General features: G+C 41.4%; 1 protein-coding gene across 1 annotated transcript in view; it reads right to left on the bottom strand.

Moving 5' to 3' along the window:
* Window positions 1–7,029: 7,029 nt before the first annotated feature.
* Window positions 7,030–27,327, bottom strand: part of LAMP2 (lysosomal associated membrane protein 2) — a 36,372-nt gene continuing 16,074 nt past the window's right edge. Inside the window, 6 exon segments of the mRNA XM_058713848.1 lie at window positions 7,030–7,538; window positions 17,893–18,057; window positions 18,554–18,617; window positions 21,504–21,626; window positions 22,659–22,846; window positions 25,065–25,223. Of these exon segments, the coding sequence (XP_058569831.1) occupies window positions 7,399–7,538; window positions 17,893–18,057; window positions 18,554–18,617; window positions 21,504–21,626; window positions 22,659–22,846; window positions 25,065–25,223 (839 nt within the window). The 3' untranslated portion in view covers window positions 7,030–7,398.

Consider the following 27,327-nt stretch of genomic DNA (forward strand, 5'->3'; position numbering starts at 1 on the left):
ACGAACTGGCCTTGCTCTGATCTTTCAGAAGGCGCGCTGCCACAGCATCTGTCCGCCCCTCAAAGGGGGCTGGACAAAACTCAAGTTATTTTAAGAATACTGAAGAACATCTACAGAACGACCACACACAGGATAGAAGAGTACAGAAGTCAGATTTCTGGAAGCATTTAATGTAAGGCACACGGTTTTTGGTTTTTTGTTTTTTTAAATCTATGGTTTCTTAGAAACCAGAATGCCTAGGGGTTAAGGGCGCGGTCTTGAAGGCAGACAGAGCTGAGCTCAAATGTCGGTGTTGTCACTTACTTCCTGTGTGACTTCCCTTAAGTAACCAACCTAGTCAGGTCATCTGCAAACCGGGAGCGTTACTGCACAACCTCAGCGGGTTGCTCTGAGAATGAAATAATGTGTGTCAAAGTGCGCGGCTCTGCAACAACTCAATGAACCCATGCCTGAGTTTTCCTGCTAAAAATGCACTGTGTTGCATGACGTCTCCTGTTTCTTCTGGAGACCTCTTGAAACAAAGGGACTCAAGGGCACGCCGCCATTAAAATACATACAGAGGGCAAAAGCCAAGAGCAAATAAAACATTGCCTCAGAGTTCTAGAGCCGGTTCTGGCATTCAGAGTAGTCGCACCGAGCTGATAAAGATGAACGTTGCCTTTCCTTTTTCCAAGTTGACTCTCTGGTACATGGTAGCTCTCCCAGCAACATACATAGAACCACTCTTCTTGCTGTCAGTAAACTTAAAGTGCTTCTTTTAGAGGCCCAGTGAGGTGCAGAATCATGAAATATACTCAGTGAAGAAGCTGAGACAAGAAAAATGGGCTGTACCGAGAACCCCTTTCCCGGTCCCACAAATGCAAGTAAGTTTTTTTTTTTCTTTACTTAACAGTCACTAAACATCTCATAATCAGAAAATGAAGCCCTATTACTCAAGAGCTATAGAGCCAGTGTTCAATTCCGTCTGCCATCCAAAACGCACCCTCTGTAAAAAAGGGGTGTGTTGTCATTTAATCCAATGATCTACCGTTTGAGTAGACCAGGTTAAGGAATGTAAAGGAATTTTCAGAAACTGGATAGCTCCTCCTCTGCCCCTGCCGTATCCCCGAGGTCTACCCTGCTCAGAATGCCATGAACTTCAACAATGAGTACAGCGCATCAAGGAAAAGCAGACATAGGCTGAAAGGATGTTTATTTGGAAACTTTTATATTTGTTAGATTTCCATGTTTTATTTTCAGTGTTTCCTTGGAATTTTCATGACCACACAGGCCCCCATCTTTGAAGCGTCTGTACTAAAGGTTCCTGGTGGCTTCTTCCCGATGGCACTTGGTTAATCTGCAGGACCTATGAAATCATACGATTCCTACTGACAATTCAAGAGACTAAAATTTGAGGAACTCAGATTATACAAATCAATCCAAGCTCTTAAGGCTGAGCACATGGAATCAAAATGAAGTTATCCATAGTGATACGGATTGCATAATCTTTATTGTCTTTTAATCCACTGGTCTAAGAATCACACATATCAGATTAAACAGGACTACCACAAGAATGCTTTATTTTGCAGGTACTGATTAGTTCACTAAATTGATATAATCAAAACTTTAGGCAGCAGCAAGCATCAGTTCTTCCAAAGAAGCTTAGGTGAAAAACAATCCTTTATACTCTAGTTCAAAGTCCTACTGTCTGATCTGCTGTTGTACTGACATAAAAATAACCCCAGTGAGCAAAGCTAATACTCAGTTCATAGATTGGGGGCTTCCTGTCTTTGACTGGAATTGAAGCAGCTTTTGTTTGAACCCTCCATTAATATTTTGTATTTTAATCTTCATTCTCAAACAAGAATTAAACACGTTTGCTGATTATCTACTCAGAAGGTAGAAAACTTTTAAATGAAGCCAAAATTTTGAATGTCTTTCAATTTCCAGTTCACATACTTATTAGCAAGGTCACAAGCTGATTTAAATAATCGGGCTTTCTAGACAATCATCTCAAAAATATTTATTGAAACGAAGCCACTGTTCTTTATGCTGCCATCATTTTGACCAAATGACAAATGAGCAATTGTTTTCGCGGGAGAACATTTTAAGAGAAAACTTTCTTTCTACCCTTAGCAAATGAGGAGAGCTGGAATCTGCAAGTCAGAGCTAGACAGTTGTAAGGGAGAGGTAATCGAGCAAGCTGACTCTATGCCACATTGGAACATATGCTTTCTAGACGAACATATAGATAAGATAGTAAAGAAAGATGTGGATGAAGCTTCTTCCTTTTAAACAAAATTTAATAACAAACTAACTTTATTCAAGGTTTAGGCTTCATTTTAATCCATGGAACATTTCTGAAGTGAAGGCAGATCTTTGGAGACTTTGGGTTTTAGTCAGAGATAAAACCGCTTGATAAAATAAACATCTGCCTTAGGCTAATAACAGGTATGCAAAGCAGCCATTTGGGCCCTGGAGGAATACAACACTGTGCTTCCAAATCAAAGGGCAATTCACCAGCCTAGCTCATCAAGCAGGCCCTGGGATGAATGGTTCCCAGCACCTTACTCCAGAAGCCAGAGTCAGTAGAGGTCCCTACAGGGATACAAGTCTATATCAATATCAACAAATTTATATCAAGATCAACAAATTTACAGTATAATCCCAGTCCAGCTTTGGCTAGGCATTCCTCTTACCGATGTCACTTCAGGGCCCACTAGCCTCTAGAGTTAGCACTTGCTGCTGCGTGAACAGAGAAATCAATACATTAAAAATGTCCATTGGAACGTATTTGTATAGGGAATGGGAGACTGCAGGAGGCACACGAAGTATGTAAGTTTTGGGTTGGTTTTTTTTTTGAGGATGAATTAACTTTCTGAACAAGTAAAGGCTCAAGGGAAAAAAAATTCTAAATCATAACCCTAAAAAACCATAAGCCATCCTATATCAACACTTTTTTTTAAAGCTGAAGATTTTCATTCATCCGTCAGCATAAATGTCAAGTCTGAGATAATCAATCTAGTCCAAACTCCAGAAGGCAAAAAAAAAAAAAAAGACATCCTTATTAAAATACGGTAGCCACTAACAGTGATGAAAACAGCCAGACTTTTGCTATTAAGCACAATATTCTGAAGCCATTTCTTACTTTCTGTTTTAACAGAAAAATACTAAACAGATTTAAATAATCATGATTAGGAGGTGAGGAAAAGAAGTCTTAATGAACCAAATTTTATGCTTGCCACCAATGAAAACGAATTCATTATGTTCTTGAATTTATTTCCTGAAGCAAGTTAAATTCTCGAACAGCCTTGATTTTGCAAAAAACGTCAAACAAAGTAAGCAAAATACCAGTAACCGCAACATACAAAATTATTCTTCTGTAGAAATGCTTTCATAATTGAATCCAGAGGCTTAAAATCGTTACTTACTAAAAAACATACTCCAGCCCACAATTTTTCTTCCCATTACATTTTAACAAAGGAAGAAAAAAATAGAAAAAAGAATGGTCCTAATACATTTTTTCTTAAATAAGTGCTACTCATGCCCAAGTTAGCTAGCAATTCACTGAAGTTAGTCTGCATATCTTCAACAATCAATTGCACAGCATTTCCTGGCACCTCGCCAAGGGAAATGTAACTTCTGATGGCAAAAAAAGCGCTAGATTTAATTGATTACACAGACTGATAACCAGTACGACTTTTCCTTCTTCCAATCATATAAGAGATAAAGACAACAATTATAAGGAAGCCCAAGGCCACACCCACTGCAACAGGAATAAGAAAGTTGAGGTCAGAGTCAGCAGAACATTCTTCAGCTGTTAGAAAAGAACAGACAGAGAGCAAGGAAATTAGTAAGGAATGCAATTAAGCAGAAATGAGCCAACAAGAAACAAGCATTTCGAAAGTGAATGTAGATTAGTCTTTAATAGCATTACCCCCACGTCCTTATCTTCTTGATATTCACCCAAATATCTCTAAGGAACTGATCTTCCGATATCTCTCATTTTCACTTCATCTCAAATCACATCTAATTCCTCAGTACAGAAAGCAGAAGTTAAGGGATGAACAAGAAAAGAACTGTACTTGCCTAACACGGGAAATTTTTCTGTTTGTCTAATGGCACCAGGAAAAGAGCTGTCATCTGCACTTAACACACCGCCTGTGTGTTTTCCCACTCCCTTTCTCCCTTGCCACAACTATCATCAAAATATAAGTAAGAATTCTGTAGGAGTAATACAATTTAAGTTAAAAAGGACTTTGGATCAATAAAATGCAGCATAATGTTTCTTTCACACAGGTATCAGGTAGTGAACAGTGGCCTGGAAGAACAGTAGAACCTGAGACATGGCAGTCCATTCCAGGACCACCAGGAAGGCAATGTGTGGTGTAGGTTTTGAGCTGTGGATTCAGACAGAGTCGAGTTCGAATCTCAACTACTTCAATAAGGATTTAAAGGATCTTGGTCAAGTTATTTAAACTGGGCTTCACTTTTCCTCATCTGTAAAAGGGGGATAATAATACCTGTATTTTAGTAAAAGGGGGATAATAATACCTGTATTTTAAGGTATTTGAGGATTAAATACAATTGGATTTCTAAAGCATCTGACACACATCAGATGGTCAACAAGTATCCATTCCCTTCTCTTTTCCTCCCATGTTTATGATCCCATCCAAGGTTTAGGTTTTGAAGCAGCAAGTAGGGATCAAAATAAGAGTGTTCATGGGGCGCCTGGGTGGCGCAGTCGGTTAAGCGTCCGACTTCAGCCAGGTCACGATCTCGCGGTCCGTGAGTTCGAGCCCCGCGTCAGGCTCTGGGCTGATGGCTCGGAGCCTGGAGCCTGTTTCCGATTCTGTGTCTCCCTCTCTCTCTGCCCCTCCCCTGTTCATGCTCTGTCTCTCTCTGTCCCAAAAATAAATAAAAAACGTTGAAAAATAAGAGTGTTCACTATATTTTTATTGGAAAAGCCAATATTCAGTGCCTTCAAAAAGTACTTAAAGTTGGTATCATGTGTTATTTATTGAAAGTAGTTAGTAGAGAAGCTCAAAGTGCCCCATTCTAATGTCACAGTTTTATGTTTAAACTAGTTTTACTATTGAGTGACTAGATTTCCTTGGGACAATTTTGATCAAAATGCTAACAATAATGGTTTAACCTCAATGAAGTCACCCTCTTTTCTGTAAAATTATAGGGTGGGGCGCCTGGGTGGCTCAGTTGGTTAGCGTCCAACTCCTGGTTTCCGCTCAGGTCATGATCTCATGGTTCAAGCCCCAAATCGGGCTCTGCACTACAGCATGGAGCCTGCTTGGGATTCTCTCTCTCCCTCACTCTGCCCCTGCCCCTCCCCTGCTCATGCTCTCTCTTGCTCTCAAAAAAAAAAAAAAAAAAAAACCCACAAAACTTTAAAATTACAGGGTTAGAGGGGAGCCTGGGACTTCAGCTCAGGTCATGCTCTTGTGGTTTGTGGTTCAAGCCCCGTGTCAGGCTCTGTGCTGACAGCTCAGAGCCTGGGGCCTGCTTCAGATTCTGTGTCTCCCTCACTCTCTGCCCCTCCCCCACTCATGCTTGCTCGCTCTCTCTCTCTCTCTCTCTCTCTCAAAAATAAACAAACAATGGGGCGCCTGGGTGGCGCAGTCGGTTAAGCGTCCGACTTCAGCCAGGTCACGATCTCGCGGTCCGTGAGTTCGAGCCCCGCGTCAGGCTCTGGGCTGATGGCTCAGAGCCTGGAGCCTGTTTCCGATTCTGTGTCTCCCTCTCTCTCTGCCCCTTCCCCGTTCATGCTCTGTCTCTCTCTGTCCCAAAAATAAATAAAAAACGTTGAAAAAAAAAATCCTTAAAAAAAAAAAAACAAAAATAAACAAACATTAAAAAATTTAAGAAATAAAATAAAATAAAATTATAGGGTTAGAGTAAATAATCTTTAGGGTCCTTTCCAGTATAAACCTAATGCGATTAACATGACATATTTGGTGTGATATATGGTTGAGTAATACCTTGCACTTTTTCCTCTAATTTTACCTTTTATTCCTCTTGTGTTTTTGTCATTAATAAAAAAAAAAAAAAACACAAAACAAAACAGAAACCAGTTGCTAAAGGTACTGAGTACATGAATTTCAGTAATGACCATAGCTTTTATTGGAAGGATTTACTGTATTTCACTGAAAGCCTTCAGACACAGAAACCTGGGTACGAAGATACTGTCATCAGCGAGTTACAGAAATTCTGAACAAGCCAATATATACACAGAATGAATTAATAAAATAATCACTTCAGTGTGAATGTCTTCTCCCGTCCGTTGGTTAAACTTCCTTCTCATTTGTCTATACATTCAATATGCACGCTGTACTTATAATGAGCAGTATGCTTCAATAGGGGCTGATTATCTAGCTCATTTTAATGCCAACAGCTTCTCTCTACCCCCCTATCTATGCTCTGCCCCACGGGGGCCTTCTCGAAGAAGCAAGAGCCTAGTTGCTATGCTTCAGTGCCTCCCTTCTGAGATTGCTGTTAGCTTACATTTTATAAGTACCAGTCTGATGACAACACTAAATAGATTTTAATGCTCTAGAGATCAACAAGATGAGGTAGAGAAACACAACACAATCTGTCCTAATTAGTTCATAGAATATTTCTATCTTTCAATGCTAATCAGGCATCCAAAGAAAAGAAAAACACAAGGAAAAACAAGGCAAGTGGTTAAATACGCTTGAATCTTTTCAGTCTATGTTGCAGAAAAAGAAGCAGTTATTTTTTTAACTTTAATTCTGAAGCCAGTTTAAAGTTCTGTTGTGGTCTCTTGGGTCTGTTTTTCACCCAGGGAAAAGTCACAAGCCTGAGATCCTGGCTTCATCCTTAAATCAAACTCAAAGAAAACAGCAAGTCACATAACCTAAAAAATGTTGATGGTCCTGAGGACATTCGACTAAAAACCAAGTTTGAGCATATTTGATGGGCATTTATGTCACATCGATATTTATTGAATGAGCTATATGCAAAAGTACTGTGATGAGTTTAAATCAGGATAGTTCTAATATTAAAACAGAACACCGGTAGTGAAACAGGATTTATTAATTCCATTAAGAGACAGCTACATATTTTATTCTTATAATGGCCAGGTTAATAAGTTTAAGGCATCTGAGGTTAGGATCAAAATTTGGCCAAGGCCTCTAAAAGGGTAGACCTTAACACACCACACACCAATGTTTTTAACCAGTTTGTCTTCAGGACCAGTAAATACAGTATTTAATTTTAAGCTGATAAAAGAGAATAGTTTTTATTCATAAAGACTTATCTCTAAATGCTGGGACTGATTTCAAAAGTTTCAACACATCAGTCTTAAGAGAGCAACGTGTTTCAAAATTGAAAGGCAAAAAAATCTTATGTGCATGTATTTTTATATAATCAATCAAACTACAGGTTCTAGAATTGCTCATATCCAGCGTGATGGCGCTTGAGACCAATAAAGTAAGCCAGCAACACTAGAATAAGTACTCCTGCCAATGCTGCTCCCACCGCTATGGGCACAAGGAAGTTGTCGTCATCTGCACTGCAGTCTTGAGCTAGACATGGAGAAAGGACAATTGAGAACAGAAACAGTGACAAAATTTCAAATCTGCAAATGTTAGGTTAAAATGACAGCACTTCCTGACACGCGTATTTGTCTCTGACGCCAAGGGAACAAGTCACTGGCACTCCTTATCGGCAAATGAGATGTTCCACCAAAGCGATTTTCCAAATAACCAAATCGTACACTTTTAAGGACCTCCCCCGCCCCCCTGCAAATGCAGTCATTTTGGATGAAAGGTACATAAACTCAATCTTTCCTTGATGACCAGGCTGTGAGCTTTCAGAGGCCAACTGTTATAATGTAGAAGCAGCAGAGTGCCCAGAACACTGCAGATTGTGAAGCATTAATGCAAGGAGCCAACTGAACAGCCATACAAAGCAGACATATGAATTCAACATGTAGCAACCTGAGGTCATTGAGCAGAAAGGAGAAGCTGACCCTGATAGCATAGCTGCCTGCCTCTGGTATGAGTCAGACAAGAAAAGCAGGGGTTAGGATCTCAAAATGTGCTGTGATGGGGCGGCAGCCCACAAAGGGCCATGGAAGTGTTTCAGGGGCACACTCAACTCGGCCTTGTTACACAAGGCATACTTTGAAAGGGGTGACACTGGTGACTGAGGAATGAGCAGGAACCGGGGCGCCTGCATGGCTCAGTCAGCTGAGCGTCAGACTCTTAGCTCAGCTCAGGTCATGATCTTGTGCTTCGTGAGATCGAGCCCCGTGTTGGGCTCTGTGCTGAGAGCACAGAGCCTACTGGGGATTCTCCCCCTGCTTCTCCCTCTGCCCCTCTCCTCCCTCTCCAAAAAAAATTTATGAGTAGGAATTAACCATGCAGATAATGCGGGAAGGGCATTCCAAGTATATGAAACAGCACAGACCAAAATATGGAGGGCAAGAAAACATGGCATTTCAGGGGAAATGCAAGCAGGTCGGCATAGCTAGGATGGATCAAGAGGTACTCTTGGCTGGAAAAGCAGCAGAAAAAGGACTCCAGGACCAGCTCACAAAGGCATTGTATGCTCTAGGTAGCCTGGCCTCATACTGATGGGGGAAAAAAACAGTGTAGTAAGATTTTAACCAGGATATTGTTTTGGAAGTTACGGCAGCTGCAGGACTGGAAGTGACGAGGCGTCTCTATTGCTAGAGGCCAGAAGACCAATAATATGGTCCCGAACCAGGTTAACGAAGCACAGATACAGAAAGGGACAGACTAGCGATCCAATGAGAAGGCAGAATTGACCACACAGATATTGGGGGTGTGGTAGGAGGTAATAAAATGGCTTTCAATTCCACACTTGAGTGATTATGTAGATACTGGTGCCGTTCATCATGATAGGGAATACAGGAGGGAGAATCTGTGCATTCAGATTTGTTTGTAGTTATTTTTATGTGTGTGGGCTGGGTTTTTTTAATTTATCTATTTTATTTTTGTGAGTGTGGGCAGGGTGGAGAGAAATATGTGGAAGAGGGAGATGGTCAGTTTTGGATCTTCTGGGTTTAAGATGCCTGCCTGTGTCCCAACCGAGTGGTTGATGAACCTAAGTGACAATAAAAACCAGGGACACATTTATGTCTCAGCAAGGGCAAACAGAATTTAAAAAGGACCAGAGACAAAACCCTTGGGAACACTAATATTTGAGGAATAAAGGAGCAAGGAAAAGAAATAGAAAAGGCATGTAGAAAGTGGTGCCACAGAAGCCAAGGAAGGAAACAGCTTCAATCAGCATGGAAGAATAGTGAAAAATATTAGAGAACCTACTGGATCTCTAGCAATATGGAAGGTGTTGGTTGTGAGTCCAATTACTATAGGTTTAGGAGCAAAAGGAAAGTGATCAGTTGGGAGATCAACGACTTGGGATGGGGAACATTCAGTAGTCGTTCTGACAAGTTTAGAAGAAGAGAGGACAACAAGGAAGTAGGTAGTTAGAAGAACAAAGGCTAGCTTTAGGGTGGAAGAGACTTAAATACAGTCTGTAGACCAAGGGAAAGAGCCATTAACAATTGACTGAAGACGGGGCGCCTAGGTGGTCCAGTGGGTTAAGCGTCCAACTTCAGCTCAGGTCATGATCTCACGGTTCGTGGGTTTGAGCCCCGCGTCGGGCTCTGTGCCGACAGCTCGGAGCCTGGAGCCTGCTTCGGATTCCGTGTCTCCCTCGCTCTCTGCCCCTCCCCCACTCACACTCTGTCTCTCTCATTCTCCCTCAAGAATAAATAAACATTAAAAAAAGTTAAAACAGGGGCGCCTGGGTGGCTCAGTCGGTTAAGCGTCCGACTTCAGCTCAGGTCACGATCTCGCGGTCTGTGAGTTCGAGCCCCACGTCGGGCTCTGTGCTGACAGCTCAGAGCCTGGAGCCTGCTTCGGATTCTGTGCCTCCTTCTCTCTCTGCCCCTCCCCCTTTCATGCTCTGTCTCTCTCTGTCTCAAAAATAAATAAACATTAAAAAAAATTTAAAAAAAAAGTTAAAACAAACAAACAAACAACAACAAAACAAACAATTGACTGAAGACAATGGTACAAAGTCGCCTAGGAGGCAGGTGAAATGGGATCCTGGAAGCACCGAGCAGGAAAAGAAAAGCGACCGAGAGTGGAGAGGAGGAAGCAATGGTACAGATGGAGGTACACCTGCAGAGGAAGGCAGCTGGGATGTTGAACCATCACTTCTACTTTCCATTTCCTTGCCTCTTACTGCCCTAGCTTGCAATCTACCAGGGTTTGAGAAATCAGATAATTAAGCTCGTTAGAACTGTGTCGAAATAAGAATGGACAGGCTACAAGGCAATTCTGATTGTGCCTACATTTAAGAAATGGGCCAGGCTTTTACTAGCCTCTGGGGCAATAACTGGGAACAGGATGCAATCCTGGAGTTTATGGACTTTATGATATAGGCTTTGGCTGCCAGCTCAATGATCTTTTTTACTTGCTTCTTGGTTCTGTTAGAGATCCAGATAGCGGAGATTGCCAGATGTGACTTGTGAGTATATGGGCAGGAGCACCCGGTGAGCTGACTCCTCCCCTTCAATTTCCCAAATTACCACCCAGCATATAAACTATGAGGTGACATGAACCATAAAGTATTATGCCTTGGATGTAATATAACTTGGTTTTTAAAAAATTTATTAGCAGATTAATTTCTTATTCTGGCAACGGATTCATAGTCCTCTCTTTCCCAAATTGGGTATTTGACCTAGTACTGAAACGACTTTCATAAATACTGCCAATAAGGCTTTCATGTAAGACAAATATTCCCAGAGTAGATCAAAAAGGCAATTCCACTAATACAAAGACCTTTCTCGATGCTGTCACTTACTTAAAATGCTCTCAATTAGTATGTGAAGTATTAATTTATAATAACTATTGATTTTACGAATTCAGCCTTTAAAAATTCTTTAGGTGATGGAAAGAAATTTTGGAAAACAGTAATTTTAACAGGATCACATCCTGAAGGAAAGAAAATCTCTCAGGTCATTTTGACCTGATATATTTGCAAAATGTAGACTTGAGACCCATACTGAAAATATTTCTGGAGAAACAAAGAGTGTATTTGTGGAAGAGTTCAATAATTAATTACAGAAGCACTGAAGATTTTTAAAGATAAAAAGGTTTCACGGCCGCTGAAATTTCAATGAAAAGTTTCATATAGATTAAAAATTCTATTAATCCTCAATTTTCTGTTAGCTCAGAAATTTTTCAAAAACTATTTTCAGTGAACAGTTTTCAGTCGGAAAGCTGAGATATACATTTGTGACAAAATATAAAACAAACTCATCTTAAAAACCAACTGCCTCAAAATTTCTCTTTGGAAGAATCAGCATTAAGAATCATATTTTTTTTAAGATTTTTAATGTTTATTTTTGAGAGAGAGTGCACAGGTGCACAAGCAGGGAAGGGGCAGGGAAAGAGGGGGATAGTGGATCTGAAGGGGCCCCCACACTATCCGCAGAGAGCCCGATGCAGGGCTTGAACTCACCAAAGGAACCGTGAGATCATGACCTGAGCCGAAGTCGGAGGCCTGACAGAGCCACCCAGGTGCCCTAAGAATCACAGTCTTATGTGACACCTAATTATATACCTTTTAGATCTACAAACTGTTTGAAGTGTATCACATGAATCTGAAGATACTTGAAGCTACTCAGTGTTACCCAAACATGTCTATACTAGTTTTCAAAAACAAGATATGGTAATTATTGATGCAGAAAGCTAGTTACCAGAATAAAAGAGATGGGTGGGAGCAAGAGGAGCCCAAGATAATTTAACATTATCTACTTAAAGAAACAAAGATGAAATGCTAAAATCTTAAAAAATATCTGAGTCTTACAAGAATTCCTCCTGAAAAGTGCAAGAAGCTTCAGATGGTATATTTTACGCTGTATATAAAGTATGCTCTTGATTATATCTAGTAGCTTCTTTTCAGATTTGTTCTAAAAATACTCAAAATTTTCACTGAAATGGAAACTATCACTCAAAGAAATCAAGAGTAACAGGATTTTAAAGCCCTCAGCCCCCAGATGAAGAAATGGAGACCCCAGAAGTTAAGCAGCTTGGCCAAAGTCACATGGCAGCTAGTAGCTGGAAGTTGTGACAATTAACTGGCAGTCACATGGCTGAAGTGGGCAATCCAGAGGAAAGTTAGGTTGGCAACGCCAGGTTGCCAAGTTTTTGTGTGTACTAGGTGACTGGGAAGCTAGGTGAAAATTGGATGATTCAAGTATTTTAGGGTGATCTGAGAGAGTGATTGCACCCAATCTTATTTTGGTTCAGATCAATAGCTAGCTGGGTTTGTATGGCTGCAATGTACAGCTACTATCTATATCAGCCTCAACTTAGAGAGTTGAGAAAAGTGAACAAAGAGGGGCACCTGGGTGGCTCAGCCGGTTAAGCATCCGACTTCGGCTCAGGTCATGATTTCACAGTTCATGAGTTTGAGCCCCACATCGGGCTCTGTGCTGACTGCTCAGAGCCTGAAGCCTGCTTCGGATTCTGGGTCTCCCTCTCTCTCTGCCCCTCTCTGTCTCTCCCAAAAATGAACATTAAAAATCTTTTTAATAAAAATAAAGGAAAAAAGAAAAGTGAACAGGGAGATACTCTAAAGGTCTTCCTATGAAATAAATATTCCAGATCACTGGTTCTCTAATTGGCTACATGCCAGATCTTACTGGAGCGCTTACACACACATACACGCGCACACACACGCGCACACACACGCACACCCAGACCTGCTAAGTGAAATCTTCTAGGAATTGAGGCTGGCATGTGAATTTTTCTAACAAGCTTCCCAGGTGATTCTTAATCTGTAGCCAGCCCAGCATCAGTACAGACCAATGCACGGGACCACTCTTCCAGATGGTAATACACAGAATATTTTGGAAATAACTTAGTTCCACTTCTAAGCTTTTCTAAAGTTTTCCCTTTTGGAAGAAATCGTCATCATAAAGTATACAAAAGTTTTACTTTAACCAATGGGAAAAAATGTGAGCAAATTTCCTTAAGAAATAAAAGAATCTTTATTGTTTGTTTTAGAAGCAGTATGTTGAGCAAATTGGACAGGCAAATATCTAAACACCATACATCAACTAGTGGTTTAAACATGAGAAAAAAACATGAAAAGTATTTACATGGACCAGTTTCTTTATACAAATGCTAAAACATGAGAAACACCTAGAACCAAATAGCATGTGAGACCAGCAAGGTGTAAACCCAGTACAAAGAACAAAACTACAAAAGGTACAAAGAACATGTGGCTATAGGAAGTAATAGTGTAAGTAAGAGGATATAAACTGGCCCATGTAAAATACAAAAATATTCAATGAAGTCAGATTTTCTACAAAACAGTGCTAATTAGAGGTATTTTAATATGAATTAGGTATATAATCTAAATGTAAAAACTTTTAGAAACATCAACAGCATTAAGCAAGCGCCACCCACTTGTGCTTCCGGTTTTTATTTTCAAATAAAAAGCTGCTTTATTTTGACTCATGAGAAATATCTAACGCCCATTTTCTTACAAGCATTATCTATTCATATAAGGTTAACAATCCTACACTAGAACACTATTTAAAAGTAAAAAATAACTTTTAAAAATCAGATTTATATTTAGTCTTTAAAAAGTGCCTTAAGCTGGCAATGCAGCTCAATGTAGCTTTAAGGGAGGGGCTGGCCAAGAATCTGATTCTGAGCCAGTAAGAGTTTCAGGCTACTCTAAGCAGAGAGCAAATCTAAGTGGGAGAAAGTATTTGCCACTCCAGCATAACTCGAAAGATACCTATAGACATACACATGCTAACATGCAATTGCCTGTGTGTGTGTGTGTGTGTGTGTGTGTGTGTGTGTGTGGTGTATATAGCCAGACTACCAAAGTAATTTAACATCAGTCATAGTTTGGAACCCACGTATCCCATTTTCTAGTGAATGTGGGGGCACATAATCTCCCACTCGAAAATCACAGAAACCTCCCTTCCATATATGGCTGCATACTAAAAACTTTTAAATATTTGCTCAGCCATTCCAATACCAAAAAAAAGGTCTCCTAGAGCAGTGAAAACTACCTGATGTGTTAACTATCAAGCTGAAATGTTTTGCTTTCTCATATAAACATTAGGCAGTGCATGATAAGTGGACAATTGGTGCATATCTCCAGGGCACAAAACTGAACACAAAGTACATGAATTAGTAATGATTCCACCATAATGAACAATAATAACGTTAAGTTTTGATTAGCACAGAACCATTTAAATGTGAAAGTCAAATTAGTAAATGCTGTAGCAATCGATGCAAGCTGGAAGAAAGCAGAACTTTTTAATGGACTAAGAGAAGACCAAGACTTTTAGGTTAGGTGCGAGTTACTTTCTAAGTGTAAGTGCACTTCTTTGTCTGGGTTCTAGGACATCCTGGCATTTCTTCTTTAAGAAAAAGAGAAGGAAAGGAAAGGAGAAGAGAAAAAAAACACAAGAAAAGAAAGAGCATACTACCACCGAGAAGCATACTGCAAGGCTAAAGAGAAACCACATTGATTTCTGCACTGCGTGTAGAGGCCAATTTACAGGTACAAAGATCTAACGCCCCAAACTGGCACTGCCTACCAATTATCTCTAAAGCACCTAGAAAATGGATTGAAATGCCCAGTTGGAATAGTCTTGTGTCTTGCCATTAAAAGATTGAAAGAAATCCACTTTTTTCTTTAAAAAACAAAAAAAAAAGGATTAAACAAGATTAACACCTATTCCAAAATTTATACAGCTTTTGTATCTTTTGTCATTACAGCCACATTAAATACAAATGTATTCAAAAGGCATTAGAAAAGCATTCATCGCTAAGAACATAATACCAGACCCTGTTCAAATCTATTGGCATATCTCTCATAGGTCAAATATGCAGCAATGCCAAGGTAGCTAAGTTAACCTGCAAACAAAATCACAAAAAAATGCAAAAGGAGCAAGTACAAATCCACTGTAGGATGCACTGTGTCAATTTTGACTCCATGTAGGAAAAAAAAAATCTCTTTTTGAAATCTGTTTCCTGAACTGTAGATTGCTCACCAGAATACCTACAGCAAATATGCAGAAATACTAATTCAAGACAATAGAGTAGAACCAATAACCCAGGTGATTTCACACATGCTTTTTTGCCGTGGAAATAAGTTTTAAATTCCTTGGCTTGGTGGGGGGAAAGACCCAAAATCACGTGATTAATGTGTAGTTTATAGTTTTGAGGGGGGGGTTCTATTTATTTAAGTTCGAAATCCCCCACACCACCCATTCTAAGATCAGAACTGCAACTAAAATATACCTCAAACTGAACAGTATTGCATGTTGGAACTTGTACTTGCTTTGTTATTTTGTAACAGAGATCACATATGGATCAGTATTACAGAGTCTGATATCCGGCATAGCTTTTTCTTCTGCCAATTAGGTAAGCAATCACTATAACGATAATCAAGCCTGAAAGACCAGCACCAACTATAATTGGTATTAGAATGGTGTCATCATCCAGCGAACACTCCTGGGCTGTAGGTGAGAAAAAGTGTGTGACAAATAATGAGTATAATCAAAAATGAATGTCCAAAAGTAAAAGATGTTGATTCAAAAGTCAGAAACGCTCTTACGAAATCAACGTTAAGTAACTAAGACAAATATAGTGTAATGATAAAGCTAAAGAAAATTATGGATTGCTCTAGAATTAAAATCCTAAAACTTACTGGTCTTTTCTTTCGTGTGTGTATGAATACAGGTATTCACGTATATGAATACATATATACTATACTCCTTTATATCTCTGAGTAAACACATACATACATGTACGTGTTTCATATTTCAAGTCCTTTCCAAAATAGAGGAATGTTACTTTACCAGAAATGAAGAGAGTTAATCCAGCCCATTTCTACATGGGCAGATTAGCCTCTTAGTGGTAGAGTCTTTTGGGAAATTGAGCACAGATCAGAAAGGTTTAATCATGGGATTAGAACCGTGCTGGCTCTGGAATCCTTTAGAGCAGAGAGCAAACTATAGCCTGGAGGCCAATTCTGACCCAAGAGCTAAATATGGCTTTTCGACATTTTTAAATGATATAAAAAAAAAAAAAGAGGAAGAAGAAATTTTGTGACACATGAGAATTATATGAAATTCAGATTTCAGTATCCATAAATAAAGTTCTATTGGAACCCAGCCACACTCATTTGTTTATTGCCTGTGGCTGTTTTCATGCTACAACAGAACTGAATAGTTGTGACAGAGCCCATATGGCCTCCAAACTTAAAAACACTTACTGTCTGTGCCTTACAAATACACTTTGCAGATCCCTGACCTAGAGTGTATGATTTTAATGGCTACAGAAGTCAAGAAACTGGGACCTCTTACTAATTGGTGTGTGTTTACTGCATTTATCAACCTGCCCAAGGCTGGCAGCCCACACGGGCTAGCTTGTCTATTTCTGGAGAGTAGTCCCATCCAGTAGAATCCAATCAACACTCTTTTACCTTACTGCAGGTCTATTTCCTCCTCCTCTACAGTCAAGTATATCATATTTATGGGTACCCATGGTCAAGAACCTAGCTCCATGAGTACATTACACACCCATTACCAGGATTAAATGCTGTATATTCCTTTGGGTACCATTTTTAACTCTACATACAAAAAAACCAAAGTTTCAGATCCGAGAAGGAACGCAACCCATCTCTATCTCTATTACAGCTGACTAGCTAAGCAGACCCGAGCTGCTATCACACTGAAAATGATTTTCAATTCTAAACACAAATCTGGGCCTAAAATTAGGGTAACGATGTAGGGGAGCTAGATAAAGACTCAAAAATAAAACTATGAAAGGATCAAAATAATCGTAGTACATAAGCAAAACTGACGAGGGAAAAGGAAGGCTTCAAAACAATTTCTAAGTGTGACTGACCTCTCCGGTCACGAGAATGGTGGGATAAAGGCCCCCCACTTACCCTAGCCTAACCAGGTCAGGCAGGGGGATTCAGCACCACTGCAAAAGCGGTTCAGGGGCTCATGGCACATTTGCTTTTAAACACGGCTTCCACATTTCCTTCTAAACCAGAGAATTAATTGTTAAAAAGGATGCAGACGGTTTGAATGGCTCTGCTCAGCAGAGCTGTGATCCACAAACCCCCAATTTTAGGTAATCAGTCTAAAAGGACAAGTCAATTAAGGAATTCTATGTACTTTTTTTCCCTGTGTGCAAATGTTAATCTTGTAATGCCAAATGCATCTTTCATATTCATATCAACACACTGAACTGAGCCCTCCACAAAGGTTTCATTAAAAAATCTGATAAATACCACCATTAGCCCTGAGTAGATCTTCCAAAAAAACCTCATTCACACTGGCACATGCTTTTAAAAACTCTCCAAATCATTTTGGCTGACCAAAACACTGCTCACTGCATTGGAGGCTTTGCTAATCATAATCTTTTGTCTTAACAAAATAAGACCCAACTGCTTTTATTCGCGTATGAAAACATTTCCGATGAGAAGATGGCCCCCCCAAAACAGATCCAAGATGCTCAAAGCTGCCATCCTTCTCACAAACTAAAACCTAGGAGTGTCTATACCTTAGGCTCACTTAAGCTCATTGAAAGCTTCCATCAGTTTTTAGCCGTAAGAACTTGGGTGCAAATGGTTCTCAGATCCACACAAAAAAATCTAGTTTGAGCAAACCGATGAGCCAAATACAGTTCACACAACTTGCTCAAGGCTATGCGAACTCTCCAACAGAGTCACAAGAGGTGAATTCATATTTCTGTATTTCAATGCTTCGATGCCCATGAGCCAAAGGAAAAGCCACCTATCAGTCAACATGAGAACATAAATTATCAACAGAACTTGCTCAACTCTTACCTGTAGAATACTTTCCTTCCATCACGTTGAAAGGCTGAACCCTTAGATCAAAGGTATTTATCTGAAATGCTCCAGACACTGAAACAGTCTGCTCTTTGTTGCACATATAAGAACTTCCCAGGGGCGCATCCCAGTAGCTCAGATTGTTATTTGCGATGCTGAAAACTTTAAGGAAAACAGACATGTTAGTAACTTCTTTTTAAAGTAGGCTCTATGCCCAATGTGTGGCACGAACTCACGACCCTGAAATCAAGAGTCGTATGCTCTACCGTCTGAGCCAGCCGGGCGCCCCTGTTAGTAACATCTCATCCTGTCGACCTAAGAAATGGGACAGTCCTCAGAATTTTCCAGGGAAGTATGGAAGCTTGGGGTACAGGGTCTACCCACAAAAAGCCATTCTTATGGCCACTAGGTTTCCTATCTTTCTATAGAGGTTTCTATGGTCAAAAAAAATCAGTCACATCCTTGACTATTAGCCACCACACTTCGAAAATAAGGGAGACTTAAGTTACTGATTTTCATGTGTGGTCGAGGTACAATTTCCACACAGAGTCTTCTGTTGCATTAAATAAGGTACTATTTGGTAACAAAACAGCTATGGTTTCTATTTCTTCAGTGAAACCCAGCCCACTCTTCTCCCCGAGGCCAATGCTTTGCTTACCAGAGCCATTTACTAAATACATGCTGATATTCACTTCCTTCAGATAGAATCGGTTTTCATTTTTCTGTTAGGAAAAGAGCTTCGAGTTAATCAACACATCGCAACTGTCTACAGGTACAGTTAATATCTACAGACAAAAAGCAATCTAATACTATTATCCAGAAAATAAAGCCACAGATTAGACCCCGGGCCAAGACAATAAACTGCAATGAAGTAAAACGTGACAGAATCTTTTTTCCTCTGCATTTTGTTCCCATTTTTGGACCAAAGGTGTAGTCACATGGCTCTTCGACACTCAACAGTTCAGCCCCTCATTTTATTCCTCGTGTCACTTGCTGAGCCCTCGCCTCCTCTAGCCTGGATCTCGACAGTCTCTTCTTAACTGGGCTCCCTCCCCGCCTTTTCAGCCTCTCCAGCTGGGATCCTTCCTTCACTGCTATTATCTTTGTGAAGCACTCATCTGATCAGCCAGTCATTCTAATTATTTTAGTGCTTAGCATGTACAAGGCAACATTATCTAAGTGTTCCAGGGAGCCGGCCACGTGAACCAGACTCAGATCCCACCCCCACCATGTTTGCAATCTGCCAGGAAAGATAAGATAAATACATAAAGAAATAACCATATTGCAAAAAAAAAAAAAAGACAGTGACAAGTTATAAAAATTAAAAGGAGACAGATGACATCCAAGTAGGAAAGAAGCAAAGTGATACAAGCTTAGGGATAGGCCATTTGAACTAAGTAGGACTCAATCAGGAAACAAGCAGGAAAGGGTATTCGAGAAGGCAACAGCATGAGCTAAGGTAACCAGAAAATAAGCATCGTCACAAGTACGCTAGCATTTGAAACGTACTCAGTACCAAGCAATGTTCTTAAAACTTCACATCGAATAATTATAATGCCCCGGTCTGGGATGGGGTGATCGAAGTAGGGAGATGTTAAAGTGATTTTCCCCAAGGCTATATGGTTGGTAGTCAGTGAGGTGGGGTTTGAACCCAGGAAGCCTGGCTGCAGAGCCTATGTACTGATTACTACTATGCTCTCCTACCTCACTGAAAGTGCACAGGGCACAGGGTGAGGGGAGCGTGGGATTCATGAGAAGGGAGAGAAGGAAACAAAACCGGACATGCAAGTTACGTTGCATGGTGCGGGCGGGGGGTGCCGGGGGAGACACTGGAAATACACTGCCGTGGAATTTAGAGGGTATCTTGTTGGTAAAACAGAACCACTGCAGGTTTCTGGGGAAGAGCTGTGCTGCAGGAAGGTTACACCGATGCAGAAGAACACTGAGGGAGGAGAGGCAGAGGAAGGACTAGTTAGGAGGCTGTTTCAACAATCCAGGTAAGAGGTCATGCAAGCTGGAATCAGGGCCAGGAAGGAAGGTGACAGATGGGGAAGGAAAATGGAAGGGAGAGACGCAGAGAAATGTCAGGAGGAAGCGTAAAAGAGGCTATCTCTCTCCTTGACTTAGGCTACATCTCAGCTTGGCATTCAAGGCTCCTCACAGTTTGTCCCAACTACTTTTCCATACCTGCCACATGCCTCATTCTCCTAGCTGGTCTTGACTGTGTTCCTTTACCCAGAAAGTACCTGTACTTTTCCACTTACTCCCCTTAGCTCCATATGTATAAATCTAACCCATCTTTGAAGGTCCAGCTCAAATGTCATCTCTTCCGTGAAACCTTGACTCTCCTCCACCCAAAATGAACCACTGCCTCCTTTATACTCCCACAGGCTTTGTATTTTCTTCTGGTCTATCACTCATCCCACTTTAAGTTTAGTTATTTGGTGGGGGGAAGGGAAGAGAGAGAGGGAGGAAGAGAATTTTAAGCAGGCTCCGCAGAAGGTTCCCAGGGCTCAGCCCTGGATTTGAGCATGAACAAAATCCCGAACACTGCCATTATAAACTATCTTGATTTATTTTTTTTTTAATTTTTTTTTAATGTTTATTTATTTTTGAGACAGAGAGAGACAGAGCATGAATGGGGGAGGGGCAGAGAGAGAGGGAGACACAGAATCGGAAGCAGGCTCCAGGCTCTGAGCCATCAGCCCAGAGCCTGACGCGGGGCTCGAACTCACGAACCGTGAGATCGTGACCTGAGCCGAAGTCGGACGCTCAACCGACTGAGCCACCCAGGCGCCCCTAAACTATCTTGATTTAATGAATTTATGTGTGTTAATAAGTACTTAAGCCAGAGCCTTGCACATGGCAAGTACTCAATAAATGTTAAGTATTATCATTGCTGGTACTGTGACAAACAGTAGAGCCTCCAAAAAGCACTAAGATATTATAGCAGACAAACACGAATTTTCTAACCAGTAATAGAGAAAAATATTATGGAAACTACTTTTTATCTTTTATAAAATACATGACATATAAATTCATGCATACTTTATGATTAAGTATATCTATATGAGATGGATTACAGAGTTTCGGGGGGGGAGGTGGGGTAATTCTCGCTCCTATCCTAAAGTCTGTGTGACGGCAGAACGGTCACTTCTGGTGAACATTAATACAAGAGTCCTGCCCACGGACCACTGAGGTGACTCTCAGGGATGAAAGCGGATCAATGGACTACACTTTATAATTAAGTAGTGCTGAAATGGAAAATACAGCTAAATAGCCAACCCCCCACCAAACACACAGCTGTTTAGACTTTCAGATGTGTTCCTAAGAAAACGAACCTAATCTTTTTTTTTTTAATTTTTTTTTTAACGTTTATTTATTTTTGAGACAGAGAGAGACAGACATGAACGGGGGAGGGGCAGAGAGAGAGGGAGACACAGAATCGGAAACAGGCTCCAGGCTCCGAGCCATTGGCCCAGAGCCCGACGCGGGGCTCGAACTCGCGGACCGCGAGATCGTGACCTGAGCCGAAGTCGGACGCTCAACCGACTGAGCCACCCAGGCGCCCCAAAACGAACCTAATCTTAGAAAAGTCTGTTACTCACCACGGCAAAGACAAAGTCAAGAAATTTGATGTTGCTGCTGTTCAGCCTAAGCAGAGCGCTCTGAGGATGGCAGTTACCGGTGAAGTCGGTTGTGTTGGGGTTGATGTTAATAATCGAAGCAACCTGTCGTGGAAGGAGAGGGAGAAAAGTACACATTAACCATACGAGTCCACGGCAAAACCTTATACTCTAATCCGCCACGTCGGTGGAGAACAGAAATTCCTTTTGTCTGGATACCTGGGTTCATGGTGTCTTACTTTCAAACAAAGTTGGCACGGGCTCTCAAGCTAGGACTCAGACAACTTTAAGGAAAAAAAGAGAGAAAAACAAGAGGGAAGCTTCCTCAGCAATGAGCCAAATGACCAGACACATTTTTATGGAGCACAAGGGCCATCTGTCTAGCTTGTTTAAGTTGCCAGACTCCGGGAACGGGCTTGGGCGCCGGCACGCCCTCTGTAGCCTCAGCGGAGCACTGCAGCTAGAGGAGTGCATCTCTCCGACCTGAGTCATCAAAGAGCTGGAGACACAGCTGCGCCGTTCCTGGCATCATCAACCTACACTGCGCTTCAGATACAAATGCGAAGGATTCATATTTTAAACGGACTGAAATAAAGATCAACTATTTGTACTCCGATCTGCTGACGGTAAATACAATCCAAACCCCAAGGAGTCCTGGATACAGCTAGGTTTCCTGCTGGCCAAGACAAGGCCTTGACAGTGACATTAACTCTTTGTGTAACTCCAAACTAATCAAACCTCAACGAGTCAACATCAAATCTCTGTTTAAAACAGAATCAGTCTAGAGGCACCCGGGTGGCTCAGTAAGACTCTTGATTTCAGCTCAGGTCATGATCTCACAGTTTGTGAGATCGAGCCCTGCAATGGGCTCTGTGCTGACAACGCGGAGCCTGCTTAGGATTCTCTCTCTCTTCCTCTCTCTCCGCCCCTCCCCTCTTCGCACTCTCACCCCTTCTCTGTCTCAAAACAAATAAATAAAGTTTAAAACGAAAACCAGAATCGGTCTAGTGCTCGCTTCAGCAGTACATATATTAAAACAGAATCAGTCTAGTAATAGGACTCTTGGGCCAGACGTAGGATATACCGTATTTGAAAGGAAATACGAGAAGAACGTACCAAGAAAAATAGACAACTAACCTTCTCGTAAGTAATGTTCAGCTGCAGCCCCATGGTAGCCAGGAGACAAGTACCATTGCTATTATTAACCGAGTAGGACCCAACCTCTGGTTTTTCCTTTGGAATGGGTGTCGTAGTAGGAGCCGGTGTGGTGGTGGGAGTGATGGGCGCCACAGTGGTTGAAGTTCGATCTTTTTCACACAGAAATTCTAAAAGAAACAAAGGACAAAATAAACTAAAGGGGACTTTTCCTTAATTCATAAGGCCAGGAAAGAACGAAATATCTCTCACAACAGAAGTCTAAAGGTTACATTAGGGGCAGGGGCCACCTTGATACTACAGAGGTTCCCCAACTGCTGCTTCAGATGCACACCGTCTCTAAGGGTTATGACACACCAGACACATACAAACGCCGTATCTACTTACACGTGGCCACACACTCCCATTTGTAGACCCTTAAGTCCCTTTATTCCCAAAGAACTTCACCTGCCTCTGATGTGAAGATGAGAGATTTAAGCTTTTTTAAAATCGTTTTACTTATTTATGTTGAGAGAGACAGAGACAGCTCGAGCAGGGGAGGGGCAGAGAAAGAGAGGGAGAGAGAGAAAATCCCAAGCAGGCTCCCTGATGCCAGCCCAGAGCCCGACTCGGGGCTCAAACTCACGAAACCGTGAGACCATGACCTGAGCCAAAACCAAGAGTCGGACACTTAACCGACTGACCCACCCAGACACATGGAGAGATTTAAGTTTGAAAACATTCCACTCCTACCTAGGCCCACCCTCTTCTTCCCCGCACACAGCCACTATAAGGAAGGAGAGCGTTTACCAGAAAAAAAGTTTAGAGATCATTAAAGGGTTCAAATGGTAAACCCATTTTTTGGTAGCACCCCTACAGCAAATCAGACACATTTCAAACTCCCCTTAGGCAGTGTTGGTAGTTTTCCAGAGCTCGTGAATGAGAAATTACGACATTTCCATAAAGTCATATGTAAGTTACAAAAGCAGTTTATAAAATTCAAGCTTCGAACACAAGCTGTGACAACGCGGAGCCTGCTTAGGATTCTCTCTCTCTCCCTCTCTCTCTCTGCCCCTCCCCTCTTCGCACTCTCACCCCCTCTCTGTCTCAAAACAAATAAATAAAGTTTAAAACGAAAACGAGAATCGGTCTAGTGCTCGCTTCGGCAGTACATATATTAAAACAGAATCAGTCTAGTAACAGGACTCTTGGGCCAGACGTAGGATATACCGTATTTGAAAGGAAATACGAGAAGAACGTACCAAGAAAAATAGACAACTAACCTTCTCGTAAGTAATGTTCAACTGCAGCCCCATGGTAGCCAGGAGACAAGTACCATTGCTATTATTAACCGAGTAGGACCCAACCTCTGGTTGGTCTAAGATCATCCTAAGATCATCCTGTGATCATCTAAGATCACAACCTAAGCTGTGGTCTTAGATCATCAAAAGCTAAAGAGCTGATGATCAAGCTATTTGAGGATTTGTTCAAACAAAGATTAGGTTTGATCAGCTGAAAACATTATAGGTGAAACATTTTTCAAAAACCATCCTATAACAGGTACGTCATCAACTTAAAATTCCAAGTTCCGGGGTGCCTGGGTAGCTCAGTTGGTTAAGCATCCGGCTCTTGGTTTCAGCTCGGTTATGATCTCACGGTTCGTGAGTTCGAGTCCCACATCGGGCTCCGTGCTGACAGTGTGGAACTTGCTTGGGATTCTCTCTCTCCTCCCACCTCAAAATAAATAAGTAAACTTTAAAAAATTGCAAGTTCCACAAGAGTACGAATTGTCACTCTTTACAAAAACTTTACAGTCCACCGTAAACCATGAACAAATCTCAGGACAGAAATGCTTTCATGGGGTGCCTGGGTGGCTCAGTCAGTTAAGCGTCCGACCTTGGCTCAGGACATGATCTCACAGTCCGTGAGTTCAAGCCCCGCGTCGGGCTCTGTGCTGACAGCTCAGAGCCTGGAACCTGCTTCCGATTCTGTGTCTCCCTCTCTCTCTGCCCCTCCCCCCATTCACACTCTGTCTCTCAAAAATGAATAAATGTTTAAAAAATAAAAATAGGGGCGCCTGGGTGGCGCAGTCGGTTAAGCATCCGACTTCAGCCAGGTCACGATCTCGCGGTCCGTGAGTTCGAGCCCCGCGTCAGGCTCTGGGCTGATGGCTCGGAGCCTGGAGCCTGTTTCCGATTCTGTGTCTCCCTCTCTCTCTGCCCCTCCCCCGTTCATGCTCTGTCTCTGTCTGTCCCAAAAATAAATAAAAAACATTAAAAAAATAATAATAAAAATAAAAAAAAAATAAAAAAAATAAAAAAATGCTTTCAGATAACAAGTTCAGTTAAAGCCAGCTGGTATACTCCAACCTTAAATTAGGACCCAAGTATCTATACTTTAAGTACTCACCTTTTGTGCTCACTGTCCCATTCTGGACAAAAGCTTGTACATGAACATCCCAATAGTACTGGACAACATCATCCTTTTCTAAAGTCGATAAACTATTGCATCTGAAGATGTTGTTCAATGGAATTCTGAATCGCACAGGGTCATAAACGGTCAAAATCCCTGTAAAACAAGATTAACACCAGCCATTTCCAAGAAGGTAGGAGAAAAGCAATAGCGTAAATACATGTGTAGACTTTCTTCTCCTTCCGTCTCCCTGTCTTAACCCCATCCTCAAGTGACAAAGCACATGGCGCGTTGAGGAAATGACAAAGTCACTGTGGCTGAAACATAGGGAGTAAGAGGAAAGACGCGATGGGGGTTAAGAAGGAAAGACGAGCTGCAGGTGGCCACACACCGAAGCAAACCAAATGAGCTGAGGACAGGTTAGGCTTTGTTTTGTTAGCAGTGGAAGGTTAGCTCCAGTTTTTAAAGCTGGAAATAAATAACACACATATCCTTTATTTTCAGGAAGATGGCAAAATCGTGGGGGCTGGGCAGGGGAAAAAACTTTTAAGAAAACTCATTTAAGAGGGAAAGTGCTTAGAAAGCTGCTGACCCGGTTAAGGGAAAAGGGGAAGGGGTTGCCTGAATTAGGATGGTGAGTGGCAGAAGAAACAGCAAAGAGGCCAAACTGAAAACATATCTAAGGTAGAAGCAACAGGGCTTGGGGCACCTAGGTGGCTCAGTCCATTAAGCATCCAACTCTTGGTTTCAGCTCAGGTCATGATCTCACGGTTTCGTGGGTTTGAGCCCTGTATCCGGGCTCTGTGCTGGCGGTGCGGAGCCTGCTTGGGATCCTCCCTCTCTCCTCCTCTCTCTGCCCCTCCCCCACTCGTGTTGTCTCTGTCTCTCTCAAAATAGATAAATAAACTTAAAAAAAAACAGGGCTTAGTGCTCAAGGAAGGAAAAAAGATGGATTAATCAAGGATTTTACAGTAAATCCTTATTTTTGTGCTACTATCCCAGAGGAAGTTGCAGTAACTAAAATGAGCTTTTGAAACCTCTTCCTGGATAGCATTTAAAGACTATTCCATTTCAGGAAATCTTCAGAATGTGAAAGGAATAAGCTATGTCCATTCCGAAGAGTTTTGAAACTTTAAAAGACTATGATCACAGTCATCCACCCAAATGGCTTCATTTCTTGCGGAGAAGCGGCAAGGAAGGAAGGTATTTAAGGTCCCTAATACAGGCTGCCTTCCATGCTCTCCATCATGTAGCAAGGCAGACAAATAATGCTGTCTTGGCGCCCCCTAATGGCTACAGGGAAAAACATTTTTTAACCGACTAGAACATTTTTTCCCCCCAAAATCATTTCTCACTGTCAACATAAATGAATGGACACTTGACCTATCTTACATAGACAGACCTTAAAAACAATCTGTAGACATCCTGCAGTTAGACTATGAATTCTTTAAACTATGTATTATTTATGAATATGTGTGTATTCGTCAAATATGAACATATGCATAGCAAGACTACAACTCAACATTCATAAGAGTGGCTGCCTCTTGAGAGGCAGAGAGGAAAATGGCTCTGGGGTCGCAGTGAGTACAAAGGAAACCTCAAATGTATCTGTAAGGTTTTATTTCTTTAAATAAGTAAAAAAAGATGAGGCAAATAAGAAAAAAAGGCAATTTAATAAATTCTGGGTAATGGGTACACGGAGGTCTATTATTCTCTGCAATTTTCTGGATTTTAATCATGAAAAACAATTTTAAAAGAAAACAGCAGCTTCAAACTTACTTCAATTGTCAGACACCTAAAAATAAAACACTAAATCAAAACCCAACAGTCCACTGAAGGAAACCATTTTAAATTCCGAATAGTTTCAAATATCTTAGTACAGAGATGTTAGTAATAAAAAACTGCATCCTCCCCATGTTTAAAATAAAAAGGAGGTGAGTTAGGTGTTTAGAGTCCCTAGTTTTTCCATTCAGATCTGTCAGATCTGTCCTTTTCCTGCCGCCCCCTTGGTCTAGGCACGCATTACGTCATCCCTCGGTGACCAGAACAGCCTCTTAAGCTGGCATCTCTGCCTGCAGTCTCCTCACTTCCACATTAATCCTGCAGAAAATTCTTTATAAACTACCGTGTCTGCTTTGGTTATGGCATCCTCCTGCTTCAAAACCTAAAGCAGTTCCCCGATGCCTACCCCATCAAGCTGAATGCCTTTCCTTGGCTTCCGAGGCCCCCTATAATTTAGACCCACTGCACCCAGCAGCCA

The sequence above is a fragment of the Neofelis nebulosa genome, chromosome X, assembly GCF_028018385.1.
Source record: "Neofelis nebulosa isolate mNeoNeb1 chromosome X, mNeoNeb1.pri, whole genome shotgun sequence".
Taxonomy (NCBI): Eukaryota; Metazoa; Chordata; class Mammalia; order Carnivora; family Felidae; genus Neofelis; species Neofelis nebulosa.